This window comes from Festucalex cinctus, chromosome 4, assembly GCF_051991245.1.
Source record: "Festucalex cinctus isolate MCC-2025b chromosome 4, RoL_Fcin_1.0, whole genome shotgun sequence".
NCBI lineage: Eukaryota > Metazoa > Chordata > Actinopteri > Syngnathiformes > Syngnathidae > Festucalex > Festucalex cinctus.
In genome coordinates, this window is record NC_135414.1 from 2282501 (window position 1) to 2296557 (window position 14057).

At 40.9% G+C, this 14057-nt stretch overlaps 1 protein-coding gene across 1 annotated transcript; it reads left to right on the top strand.

Moving 5' to 3' along the window:
• Positions 1-4031: 4031 nt before the first annotated feature.
• On the top strand, positions 4032-9443 carry LOC144017793 (uncharacterized). Its single transcript, XM_077519711.1, has 4 exons — positions 4032-4238; positions 4603-4683; positions 4760-4861; positions 4942-9443. The coding sequence occupies exons 1-4, from the start codon at positions 4229-4231 to the stop codon at positions 6018-6020; spliced, it is 1272 nt and encodes a 423-aa protein (XP_077375837.1). The 5' UTR covers positions 4032-4228; the 3' UTR covers positions 6021-9443.
• Positions 9444-14057: the final 4614 nt, after the last annotated feature.

Below are 14057 nucleotides of genomic sequence, written 5' to 3' on the forward strand. Positions count from 1 at the left end.
TCCTTATATATTACATACATTGTACATGTTTCATATTTAATACTTAGAAATATATGTGTCTGAAAAGAATGCAAAAGTGGCCATTTTCAGGAGGAAATGACATATGAGACAAACTTACTTCTTGTAAGTTTGATCTCTATCTGGATGGGTCACCAGTGCTGAAGAGTGCTCTCAGACTGAGCTGCTAACCCAGCTGATGCCTTCACGGAAGTTCATGCTACTCTCAGCCCCATTCCTCCCTCCCCGTCGCCTCCATTTCTAGTGATCCGTCGTATTGTCGGTAAGTGCTAAAGTTTTTGTTTACCATGCTCTTACCATGCTCCCCGATGGAACATGGCTGACTTTTTTTTTTTTTCTCCCTCCCCTTTTCCAATTCTTCTTTCATTTCCTCATTCTAAGATCCTGGAGCGCTATTTGAGCAAATACCAACAAGGCCTTTCCGTCTTGTCACTTTCTGTTTGGTCATTGTTTTTCATGTTTCTTGGACAGTTTAAGCCTGTTAAATGTAATTTTGTTGCTCCGTACCTGTGCATGTGCAATGACAAGAAATTCAATTCTGACTCTGATTCTGATTTTTACAATGCATTTGTTTTAATGGAATAAATGTTTTTCATACATATTCAAAGCAAAGAAATAAATCATCTGCGATTTATTGCCTTGGCATCATAATGCGTGATGTTTACAGGTTGTAAAAAATATTTATGATCTATTTAAATTCCATCCTGATAGTATGTTTATTTTCAGAACCATATTCTGACATATTGTGAACTGTTCCCTTTGCTTCTGTTCTATCTTGTCCTAATCCTCTCCCAGGAAAATTATTCTTTTTACCTCACTGTTTTCACTTTATTCAATGCTGAAAGTTTCCTTCAATCCCTTCCGCGCTTGCTCCTTTGTGATGCTCTTCCAGGCCTCTGGAACGTTTGCTGGCTTGGCCTCATATTTTTTGGCAAATCGCAGATTGTAGCGTACCAGTACATACTTCCAGTAATCAGATGCTTCCATTGTGGGGTCTGGGGGAATGTGCCAGTCAGGATAGATGGTCCTGGAGTTTTGTATGGAACCCACTTACCATCTGTCTCACTGCATCGAAATTTATCATTAGTCTGCACATCATTCGTACACAAAGTTTCAACTAGGACTATATATATATATATATATATATATATATATATATATATATATATATATATATATATATATATATATATATATATATATATATTAGTGCTGTCAAACGATTACAATTTTTAATCTGATTAATCACACGTTTTAATTTTGATTAATCACGATTAATCAGCTAAATTACTTGCGTATTTGCATAATATTTACATAAAATAAATAGAAAATACCGTAATATTTTGACATTAACGCATTTTATTATCTGAATGTTATTTGCAAACATTGATTAAATGCATGTACGCAATTACATGCATGTGTGTATTGCTCAAAACACAACAGCATCATATCAATTGGGTGCAATTCAGCAATTATTAATTAAACTCAAATTACATTTGATTAATCTATAGTCCCATCGGGGTGTTTTTTAAAGCGAAATTTACCACCGACTGGAGTCACCCCGCAAATTTTGGACAACAGGCGGAGGAAACGCTGTGCATTGACCTCATCACTGACCCGTGCAGCCTTCAATGTAACCATCCGCGGTTACGTTCAAGGCTCAAGTGCGGTCAAAAAAAATAGTGCGATTAATCTGCATTAATACGTGATTAATGCGACAATTTTCCGTGGTGTTTTTGACACTTCTGTTGTGGTGTTAACAGGTGCATTCTGTGTCCTTTGTCATCTTTTTTGCCTGGTAATAACAAAACCCAAGGTTAGAGCTCAGATTTTTAATTGTCTATCTTTAGTTATGAAAAAATGACAAGATAAACCATGTTTCTCACATTAGTAAAACAATTATTTTGGGCAAACGTTTATTAACAGCTACTAGTCATGGTGTATGGTTGTCTTGTAACCAAAATGAATTCAATTCTTACATCAATAACGATGGCATTGGACTGCCAAACAGTGCTCTTAGGTATTCTATTATTCACGATATACCTTTGGTGGTACCAGGCACTAATAACTAAAGAAAAATGGATGGTCTAACATTTTCTTTTCCACTCCTTATACAACGCCACTCATGATGGCATGCATTGTTTAAGATTGTAATAGTAGCACGATCAAAAAAGGAGAAAACTATAGGATTTACTGACTTAAATACAATACATTATTTTGTAACTTACCATAATGAAAACGTAAGTAGCAGGTTAGCCTCTTCTCTTTCTTTTTTTTCCCCTTCTATTTTATGCCGTCATCCAACAGCGCTAAAACTTGTTTTCCCTCCTTCTTCCGCTAAGCAGGAAAGCGGTTAGGAGCTGCTTCATCCCTCTACAACACGTACAAAACTTTGATTTACGCTTACGATGCAAGGGTCGAGGCGTAATGTTTGTGCCACAATAGAGAGAATATTACAAGGCCGCTTCTGTCAAAATTTGATGGATGACATTCTTAATTAGATTAGGGGGGTCATGTATGGGTCATGACCCCTCCCTAATGAAGCTTAATGACCCTTTAATGACTTCCAGATGTCATATAATGAGGGTTAATGACCTTTAATGACTTCCTGATGTCATTTAATGAGGGTTAATGACCCTTAATGACTTCCTGATGTCATTTAATGAAGATTAATGACCCCTAATGACTTCCTGATGTCATTTAATGAAGATTAATGACCCTTTAATGACTTCCAGATGTCATATAATGAGGGTTAATGACCTTTAATGACTTCCAGATGTCATTTAATGAGGGTTAATGACCTTTAATGACTTCTGGATGTCGTTTAATGAGGATGAATGACCTTTAATGACTTCCTGATGTCATTTAATGAAGATTAATGACCCCTTAATGAAGATGGTTGATGTGTAGGTGGTGTTCCTACCTGTTTTTGCAGATATCATGGCTGACCCGGGTTCAAATGCTAATTGTTTGGTTAACTTCCGGATCCGGTGCACGCCCCCTAGATTGAGTGAATAATGAATAATAATGAGATTGAATGACGTGATCGGAGGGAGTGGTTTAGTATGGGTAAAACCGCCGGTGGAAAAGTAAAACAAGAAGTTTAAGGTAAGGTTAAACTGTGATACGCTAGTTGGTATTATGAAATTAAAAAACTCTAACATGAAGTTATACATTATATGTAAAAATGTTGTAAGAGTCGTTCGTGACTGCTGGGGTTGAATCTGAAAATAAACGGATAAAACTATATAATTTCCCCTTACTGATATAGTTACTATCTGACATTTTTGTTCAATATTCCTGTGAGTAGGGGGAAGCAGATGCAGTCAAAGATTCATGGGGAGGTCAAATGTATGTCTGTGCTTGTGTGTGCGTACGCGCATGTATGGCTGCATGAGGGTCAAAGAAGTGTGAGGACAGACGGGGTGGCTGAAGAAGTGTGAGGTAAACGGTGGCTATAATGTTGTTAGTTTGAAAAGACAACACTTCCTAAAACATATTACAAAAATATGCATCTACTTAGATCTGATTCTATTTATAATGATAATTTTATATAGAAATTGGTGAAAAGCCATCATCAGCGATAGTCTCCTTACCCCTGCGAGGACAGGGGTGTTGGTCATAAAATTAAATTAGGCTGAAGAAGAACGGACACGCAGCTAATTGTGAGGGGCATTTTTGTTCAGAGAAAGGCGATTGTTCAATATTCCTGTGAGTAGGGGGAAGCAGATGCAGTCAAAGATTCATGGGGAGGTCAAATGTATGTCTGTGCTAGGCCTTGCGCGCATGTATGGCTGCATGAGGGTCAAAGAAGTGTGAGGACAGACGGGGTGGCTGAAGAAGTGTGAGGTAAACGGTGGCTATAATGTTGTTAGTTTGAAAGACAACGCTTCCTAAAATATATTACAAAAACAAGCATGTACTCTGACGGTTACATTTATATCAGTATCAATTTTACAAAAGCAGGTCATCAGCGGTATCAGTCTCCTCACCCCTGTGAGAACAGAGGGGTACTGGTCATAAAATTAAATTAGGCTGAAGTAGAACGGATACGCTAATTGTGAGGGTCATTTCTGAGGGTCTAATAGAAATTTATGGATTTTAAATTGCGTTTTGCACACCCTCCTCTATGTATAAATATGAGGCCTTCGCAATGCCACACTCACTTCTCTGAAAAATTCTCAAGAGGTATCGGCTCTGAGCTTCCAAGATGAATCCAGGTAATTAACTCTTGATATTATCTATATATGTATATATACTCATACAAATGTGGCACTTATATTCACTTCTATTAATGTTTTTGCTATGAAATAAAAAAAAACCTACATCTTAATGAAGCTTCTGGAAAAGCAAGCATCTTAGTGAGTGATTTATTTATTTAATGGAATGATGCATGCCTTTATTTTTATACTTATAGCGTTTATTTTATTTTGAAGTTATGAGAGATTTTGGAATAAGTCTGTATCAATATGTATTTTTTGTTTTACATTTATTTTAATTTTATAGAGTTAGGAGAGTTTTTTTTTTTTTTTTTGAATGAGGGAATGAGTTCGTATTTCTTATTTTAAATTTGAATTTTTACAGAATTAGAAGCGTTGTTGGATGAAATTCAACTGTATTATTATTCAGCGTCACAAGATGGCGATGTTGCGCCAGGAATCCGGCGTAAGTATTTCTTATTTTGAAACGTTTAGAGCTTTTTCTTGCTTTAAAATTAACTGTTAGTAATGGATATTTACAGAATTGAATGAGGATGTGAATGAGAGGGTTAGACAGCCGGAGATTTTCGTAATTACGAGTGATGAGGAAGAATTGGATGACGAATTACCTACAGGAGTGAACGGTAAATTTCCTTTTTTTAAATAAAATAAAACCTATGTATTACTATTTTTTAAATGAACCGGTAATGTTGTATGATTATAGGTGGTGATATACTGAGCGAGACGGTCCCAGAGACTGCTCAACCTGAGGTCATAATAATATCTGACGAAGAAGGAGAAGAAGAAGAAGAGCTATTAAGGCGTGAAAACATGAGGGCCGAAGAGGAAGGTGAATTCGACGGGTTTCCACCGATTGAAAGCGAATCTGAAATGGAAAACTCTGAGGGGGGTGACATGGATTTAGATAATGTAGGTCAAGGTTTGGCTGAAATTGTAAATGCCTTAAACGATGAGATCTCTATGCAAATCGAGCCTTTTCAAATGCCTGATGAAATCGGCGGCAATGATGGCGATCCGTTTGTGGCTATAAGACACATTGAGGATTTTATTGATTTCTTTAATCCTTTAGAGAGGGCTCTTGCACGTCTTAACCAGTCATCTTCAAACGGCGAAGCCTTTGAGGACATACTTGAACCAGACATACATAGAAATGACCAACAGCAATCCTCTGTATCATTTTCACAACATCCCCAGACACACCCACGCAATCAAATGCAATATGCAGAAGGTAGCAGCAGTACACATTACCGACAAGAACATACTCCAGATAGACAAGACCTCCAACACCAGCCACACCCACACAATCAAACACAACATGTAGAAGGTAGCAGCAGTACACATTGCCAGCAGACACTTGTGTCAAATACACAACCACACCCACACAATCAAACGCAACATGTAGAAGGTAGCAGCAGTACACATTGCCAGCAGACACTTGTGTCAAATACACAACCATACACGCACAATCAAACGCAACAGACAGAAGCTGGTGGTAGTAGTACACCAGCTAGACAAGACCTCCAACAACAGTCTCGGGTACATCGACACATTCAAGCAGAACATCCCCCAGCACCAACCCCCAGTACACAATCCACCTTGCAACAATCTTCAGACACAAACAGACAGGTGGGGGGACAAGTTAGGCGTCCGAATTTTAACAACTTGGAGATAAGACGACGTCTAAATACAACGAGACCCGAAGACCCCCTTGATTTTGCAGCCTTCTACACAAACATTGGCAATAATTTGAATGAAGCTGTGCAGGATAATCAGATCGACTAGTCGCGGTGATATAGTCCAAGCAGAAATAGTGGGTGAAAATGTGAGGGAGCACTGTTACCTAGATGCTGTTAATGACCCGAATGACGTAACTGACGCAGTCCATAATTTGCTAGATCGCATCGCACAATCTAATACAGAGGTACTGGCCGACAATAGTCTAGAACTTGTTGTACAGATTGTATTTGATGTTAATGGCGGAGGAGGTGCCAAACGCAAACTAATTTTGACTACAAATGATGAAATGGTTCAAAAGAAGAAGAGATGTTTGTACATAACGTATGACAAAAATGATAAATTATGCTTTGCTAGATCGTTAGCATACCTGCTTGACGGATCGTTGACTGTTGATCAGGCTACACAGAGGGCTCGTTATTTACAGCAAAGCGTGGGGTTGACTTGTGAGACTGCCGTTAGTCTGAGGGACGTACACAAATTTGAAACGCTTGTGAAACGCAAAATCGTTATAGCTTATAGAGCGGATTGCGAACGCCCCCTGTCTTTTTTTGAGACGCAATACCCCAAATCAGAGGACTCAGTGTTCTTACTGCTATTAGACGGACACTATTATGGAATAAAATCGGTTAAGGAGTTCATAGGGAAATCCTACTTTTGCAGACAATGTTACAAAGGGCATAAAAACCAAGAACAACATAGTTGTGAGGGGCATTGTCACATCTGTCTCGACCCTACCTGCAAACAACAACCGTTCAAAGCCATTCATTGTAACGATTGTAACAAAATATGTCAGAACGAGAGTTGCTTCGTTAAACACAAAGAACGCAGACAGACCTCAAAATCCGAGACTAGCAACTGTGAGAAATACAAAAAATGTAGCGAATGCATTGTGGAATATTACGTCAAATCACAGGGGGAGAATGTTAAACATAAATGCCCTCAAGCCAAATGCACAGTATGTGGAGAGGTTCTACCTAAGGGCGGTGATGAGGCGAGAGGAAACCCTCATCTGTGTTACATGCAACCTCTAAAACCGGAAGCGCCTTGTAAACAAATAATTTACTACGATTTTGAAACATTCGTAGGTGCTGACGGTAAACACAAACCCTACCTAGTGTGTACCAAATCGACAAAGGGGGTGGAAAAACATTGGTTGGGTCTTGATTGCGTCGAACAATTTCTTGATTATGTCAGGAACCCTCGTTTTGAACAGTCTAAACTAATCGCTCACAACGCCAAAGGTTTTGACGCTTACATCATTCTAAACTAAATGGTAGACGTGGGGGTTAATGTCAGCGTCATTATGCAAGGGAGCAAAGTCATTTGTTTCTCAGATACGGACTACAAACTGGGGTACATCGACTCCTTGTCCTTCCTCTCGATGCCCCTCAGCTCCTTGCCTAAAGCTCTAGGTTTCATCGATCAAACTAAAGGGTATTTCCCCCATGGCTTTAGCTCTCTAGACCATTTAAATTACATCGGTCCCTACCCTGATCCAAAATATTATGGGGTAGAGCGTATGTCGACGGTCCATCGTACAAAGTTTTTTGAATGGTACGAGGTAGCGTGTAAGGGAACCTTCAATTTTGCTCAGGAAGCTCTAATGTACTGCAGAAATGAATATTTTGGCGACAGCTTGTGAGAAATTTAGAGAGGAGTTTCTTAATGCGACTGGTACAGATCCGTTCAATTCTGTAACTACCGCCTCCTCCTGCATGAAGGTGTTCCGTAACAATTTCCTAACACCTAAAACATTGGCTATTACGCCGACCGATAATTACATACAACAATCCAAATCATTCTCACGCGACTCGATCCAATACCTAATGTGGGTGGCGCACAGCCAAAAAATACCTATTATTCACGCCTTAAACAAGGGGGAGGTCAAGATCGGGCAGTACTATGTAGACGGGTAGGCTTTGATAGACGGCGTAAAATATGTATGGGAATATCTCGGATGTTTCTATCACGGATGCCGTGAATGTTACGACCCTACTCAAAAGTGTCCTATGACTAAACGACCGTTTCAAGAAAAGTTTGACAGGGTTAAAAAGAAAATACAGGATCTAAAAGTCAAGCACGGTGTACAGCTTGTGTTGATGTGGGAGCATGAGTGGCTGCGGTTAAAAAAGTCAAATCCGGATGTAAGAGAGTTCTTGCGCAATTCAAAATTCCCTGAGCCTCTTATACCACGTAAAGCTCTTTTTGGAGGGAGAACGAATGCCTTCGTGTTACGTTATACGGCTGCCCCCGGTGAACGTGTAATGTACGTCGATGTTACATCGCTTTATCCTTTTGTCAACAGCACATGTGCCTATCCGTTAGGACATCCTACCATCATTCACGACAATTTCGATGACCCCCAAAAGTATTTTGGGTTCATCAGAGCTAAAGTCAACCCTCCACGAGGCCTCTATTTCCCCCTGCTGCCCTACAAAACGGCAAGAGGTAAACTGGTGTTTATACTTTGTCGCACGTGCGCAGAACTTAACAATCAAGAAAGTTCGTGTTCGCACAACGATGACGAGAGAGCCTTAACCGGTGTTTGGGTTACGCCTGAATTCAACAAGGCTCTCGAGCTGGGCTACACCGTATCACAAATTACGGAGGTGTGGCATTTTGACTCGTCGAGTAGCGACGTCTTCAAAGCATACATCGATACATTTCTTAAAGGGAAGCAAGAGGCCTCGGGGTATCCTTCCTACGTCGTTGATCAGGCAGGTAGAGAAAAGTACATCGAAAACTATGAGACTCACCAAGGTATTAGACTAGACCCCTCAAAAATAAATGTGAATGCGGGTAAGAGGCAGGTGTCTAAATTATGCCTCAACAACTTTTGGGGCAAATTGGGACAGCCTGATAAGTTGGATAAAACAGAGATTGTAAGCAGCACAGAACGCTTCTTTGAATTGTTATTTTCGGGGGTGTACGAGATCAAAGCCTTTCACTTCCTCAACGATCAAAGGTCGATCGTGAGTACAGCTACCACCGACGTTGCAACGTCCCCCCCTCCAAAACCGCTAACATCTTTGCAGCATGCATGACCACGGCTTATGCACGTCTAAAAATGAACGCATATTTGGAGCGACTGCAGACGAGTGTTTTGTACACCGACACGGACAGCCTCGTCTATGTAGTCAAAGACGGCGAAAGTCCTTTGGAATTAGGTGACTATTTGGGGGATTTGACTGACGAGTTGGGAGGAGATAGCATTCAGGAGTTTGTTTCAGCGGGTCCTAAAAGTTACGCCTACCAAACTAGGAACAGCATGAAAACGGTAATGAAGGTAAAAGGTATCACACAGACCCATGACACTTGCAAACGCGTCAATTTTGACAGCATCAAGAATTTAGTCGAAGGGTACATTGACTCATCAGGCACACAAACCAGATCGATTGAAACGCCTCAACACACTATCGTGCGTAACAAAAAGGGTTTTCACCTAAAAAACATGTCATTCATGAAAAAGTTCAGGGTAGTATATGACAAGAGACGTCTTATGCCCCACGGACGCACCCTGCCTTTCGGTTATTAGTGTGTTTTGTGAAATGGAGTTAAATCAGGTTGATTTCAAGTTGCTTCAACCCCCCTTTTCTTGTTTAATATCTGGACCAAGCGGGTGTGGAAAAAACATATTTTGTAAAAAGTATCTTGGAAAATTGTAACCATGTTATGAAAAGTCTTCCTGACAATGTTGTATGGATCTACACTTCTTTTCAACCTCTGTACGAGGAACTTCAAAAGCTGAATAAAAATATTAACTTTGTGAAAGGTCTCCCTGATTCTTTTGAGGATGAAAGTTTGTTTCCAGCGCGTCAAAGTCATTTGGTTATTCTGGACGACGTCATCTTTCAGGCGTCGGACCACCCTGAGGTGGTAAGAATTTTTACCCAATATAGACATCATAGGAATATGAGCGTCATCATGTTAACGCAAAACATTTTTCATCAAGGTAAATACAGCCGCACAATCAGCCTCAACAGTAATTATATGGTGTTGTTTAAAAACCCGCGTGATAAATTACAAACGAGTGTTTTGGCTAATCAGATATTTCCCTCAAAGAAAAAGTATTTTTTGGAAAGCTTTGAAGACGCTGCCAAAGACGCTCACGGGTATTTATTAGTGGATTTAACCCCGACATGTCCAGATCAATATAGACTGAGGACGGGCTTACTAGCTCATCAGTGGCCTACCGTCTACATACCCAAGACTTAATAAGATGTCGAAGCTTTTAAAAAGAAATGCTCCGCTGCTCAAAACTTTGTTTCACACAAGCCCAAGAAACGTAAAGACATACTTTTGCGCGGTCCCGCTAGCTTGGTGAAAGCTCTCTGCGAGATTGCTCTAAATCTCTTAAAAGGTCACATACCTCTGAGTCCTTCGCAGTATAAGAGGCTAAAAAAGCAAAAGAAGGTGATCAGAGAATTGGTCGATAAGAAAAAAAGTCTGAAGAAAAGACGTGCGGTCTTGATTCAAAAGGGTGGTTTTATCTTACCCTTGTTAGGGGCATTCGCCCCTGTCCTCGGAAGTCTTTTAGGCGGTCTAATAAATAAATAAACTTTAACCAACATGAGTTTGAGAACAGCTCAGAAAATGTTTCTTGTCTCACCTCACCAACTGGAACGTTTAAGCAGGCCGGAACCAACCATTCGAGAGACGGCGGAGCGTAATTTGGATTTTAAAATGAAGGAGGTCCTAGAAGATAGTTCTCTAGACCAGTATGAGAAAATTAAAAAGTACCAATCCTTGATGCAACGATATTTAGGGTTGCTCAAACAAGGGGAAAACGAACGACGACCAATCAACCTGGCTCTACCTGCTGAGACATCAAACACATCCCCATCAGATGAAGCGACGGGTTTGGAGAATGAAGCCTGGCTCGACATCGTCCAAACAATCCCTCCTCGTTACCGTAAAAACGCCGATTATGTTTTAAGAAAACTGTCTACCGACGAAAGAGGTTGGACTCCTCGCAGCGAATTCATCTTCAGAGGTAAGCCCGTCAGAGGATCCCACATGACTGATTTACTCAAACATCTCATCGGCAAGAATGTTTCATCGCAAGGTCCTAGAGGTTGGAGCGAGTTTCTACACACCCTCTCAGAACTCAATATACCCGAAACAACGGTTTCTAACCCACATGCACGCGAGGAGTTGAGACGTCTAAAAAACGGCTCATATACATCTAATCCCATTGTTAAGGAATCTTCGAACGGGAAAAAGAAAAGAAAACGGACTGCTTCGACTATAAAGTGGGAGGGGTTTTAAATATGACACTTATTTTATGTAAGGAAAAACACATCACTCTGTATTGCCTTTTAAATTGCTTTTATTGAATAAATGATTTGAAAAACATAATCCGTTACAGACAATGACATTTTTTAAATTTGTTGAAAGAACATGATTTTTGTCCTCCGCATGGTATGCAGGTAAAAAACCGGTGTCGCCGAACAAAAGCAGATACCATAGCATCATTCTTGATTACATCGTCGGTGTAGCAGTCCATCACATCCTGGTAAGACTTTCCACACCCTCTATGGCTCAGGTAGTACACACAATGAGGGCCGCAGGCCGCTGACAGTTCGTGTTGTAACTGGCGATTATGGTAAATTATACGGTTAGAATACTTTTCCAGAAAAAACTTTATACTTTGTGGGTAATATTTAAAATCAGGGGGAAAGCCGAAGGGGTCGAAAAAAGATGCAGAGTCGTCCTTTTCCAAGGTGAGAGCCAACCAATGTTCTCCGGGTTTAGAGCGGGGGTGTGTATTAACTATATAGTATATGGGGGGCGAGGGTTTCAAGGAGGATAACTCGTCCGAAGCGTAAACCCCTCCAAATAAATGTCCTTGTAAACGTGTCATCAAACTCTCCAATTCCCTTCCGTTCATCTCCTCAGTAATAGTCCATTAACACTTCCCTCTTCGAGTTAATTTCTAAAATAGAGTCGTAACAAGCGTACACAATAAGTGTGGCGGTATGGGGAAGCAGGGTCCTGAATCTCATCTCCAATCTGAGTGTACCGCTGGACACAGGGGATAAAGCCTCTGTGTCCTGGCTAGGATTTAGATTAAAGGTAAACAGAGCATAGCCTTGTTGAAAGTCTTCGTGGTCTATACTTAGAGGTAAATCTTTTAAAAACCTCCCCGTCGAGGAAAACAAGTTATGAAACTCGCGCACTGCGTTTCCTGCGTTAAATTGGGGTTGAAACGCCTTAGATGGGATCTGCCGCCCTTCTTGAGTCAGGGCTAGGTATTCAATATTGTGGTGGGCAAAGTTAAAAGGATTTAAATTCTTCCGCCCCACAAAAGCGCTGTGATTGACGAGTGCTAAAACCACATACTTTGGCGTATGTCCCAAAAAGAGATTGTCTTGATGGCAGATCCTCGATAACTGGGGTATAGAGTAAGTCTTTACGTTGATCCTCGATAGGGGGTAGAGCGCGTTGTCTTTGTGGAGAGCCGCTGCTCCAAAGAAACGGCCGGTGCGACCGCTACTTTTTTTACAAAAAGGGTGGCTCCTATTATCTTCAGAGAGCAATCAGCGTCGGGGGGACTCATTAAACAAAAATCATCGCTGGCTCTTGTTAGCTTTAGCCTTATATCCATGTTATTTAAGAGGTATCTCTCACAAAAGAAAATATCCGAGTGAATGGGGCCTAGGAGTTGAAATTCCCTGGACCCCTCAATCAATTGGGCTCTGTGAACCAGCCCTTCATTAACATCGTTGCCCGTGAGCGATGTTGAATCCATCCGCCCTCGTGTGTCTTTGAAGAACATGGCTGTGCTGAATTGGCTTTTGAGAGAATCCTCTGAAAAGTTTAACAATGTTTCAATCATAGCTCTGTAAGGGTGAGTAGCGCTTGATTGTGAGATGAGTCTATCCCCTAATGTAACATCTATTTGGGTAAAGATTGTGTTTAACGGATAGTTAATGATGCCTACGTGGTCGGTGGGGCCCAGATGAGAGCCGTCTCTGTGTGTTACTCGCAAACGCAGGTAAAGCATTGTGTCCGAGAGATCCATATATTTAGAACCGTCCCCAGGTATGAAGAATTCAATGGGTCCTTGCTCCGTCAAAGCTGATAAGGGTGAAATTTCGACGTATTGGCTTTGTTCTATCGAAAGTTGGGTCATTGGGGGTGAGAACAAATCTAATTCCGACAGAGTGCATTCTTGCGACTTGTGATGTAAAAGAGCCATTTTCGTCAGATTGTTTAAGAGAAAATGTCGGCGTTGCTTCTTCGGCGCTTCCTTCTTGAGACTGATTTCCTTTTGACTGCACGCCTACGCTTTTTATGCGTAACCAGTCTCTGACCTATCGGTCTCCTCGAAGGTCTTCGAGCCAAAACCATTAACCCGGATCCATCTTGATTCTTTTCTCTTCTCTGTATTCTTTCCATCGTACGTCCTGCTACATCCATGGCAATGTTTTTAGCCGCCGACTGCAGGTGAGTTTTCGCTACTGTAAAACCTTTTTTGACTAAAGGTACGACAAAACGGAAAAGTTTAGAAAAAATGGAGCCCAAACCTCGCCCATATTGCACAGGGGCCCCGTGAAAACCCGGAAGCGACCCTCCTGCTTGGGTTTCGTAATAATTAACAAAGCGATACAGGTCAGGGTGTGTCTCCATCACGACCATTGTTTTTTACCTCGGTTTAAAATGCAGGGTAATAATTATCTTTCCGTATTTAAAATTAACAGGCTGATTCTGATCCGTCTTAATCTGTATTCCTACTTCTTCAATATGTCTCCTACTAATAGGCAGGTAGTAAGCAGGGTTGAAAGTTTTAAAAATAAACTCCCCGTATCTCCCTTCGATCGGAACAGTCCTCAATAACGGAGCATAGGCATCCCCTACCGTCTGGTGTTGCACCACGTCTGTATAAACGTATAAATGGTATTGACCCGCCTTTATATCGGCTGGGTACGGGGCAGGTAACCAATTAGGTTTTATAGTAAACCATTGTCCTTCCTTCATACCAAGTATGTAAGCCAACGGTGCATTAAAGCGGATCTTATAACATCCGGTTGACGACATCCAAAGAAATTTCCGCATATTAATATCGTAATGGAGTAAAAT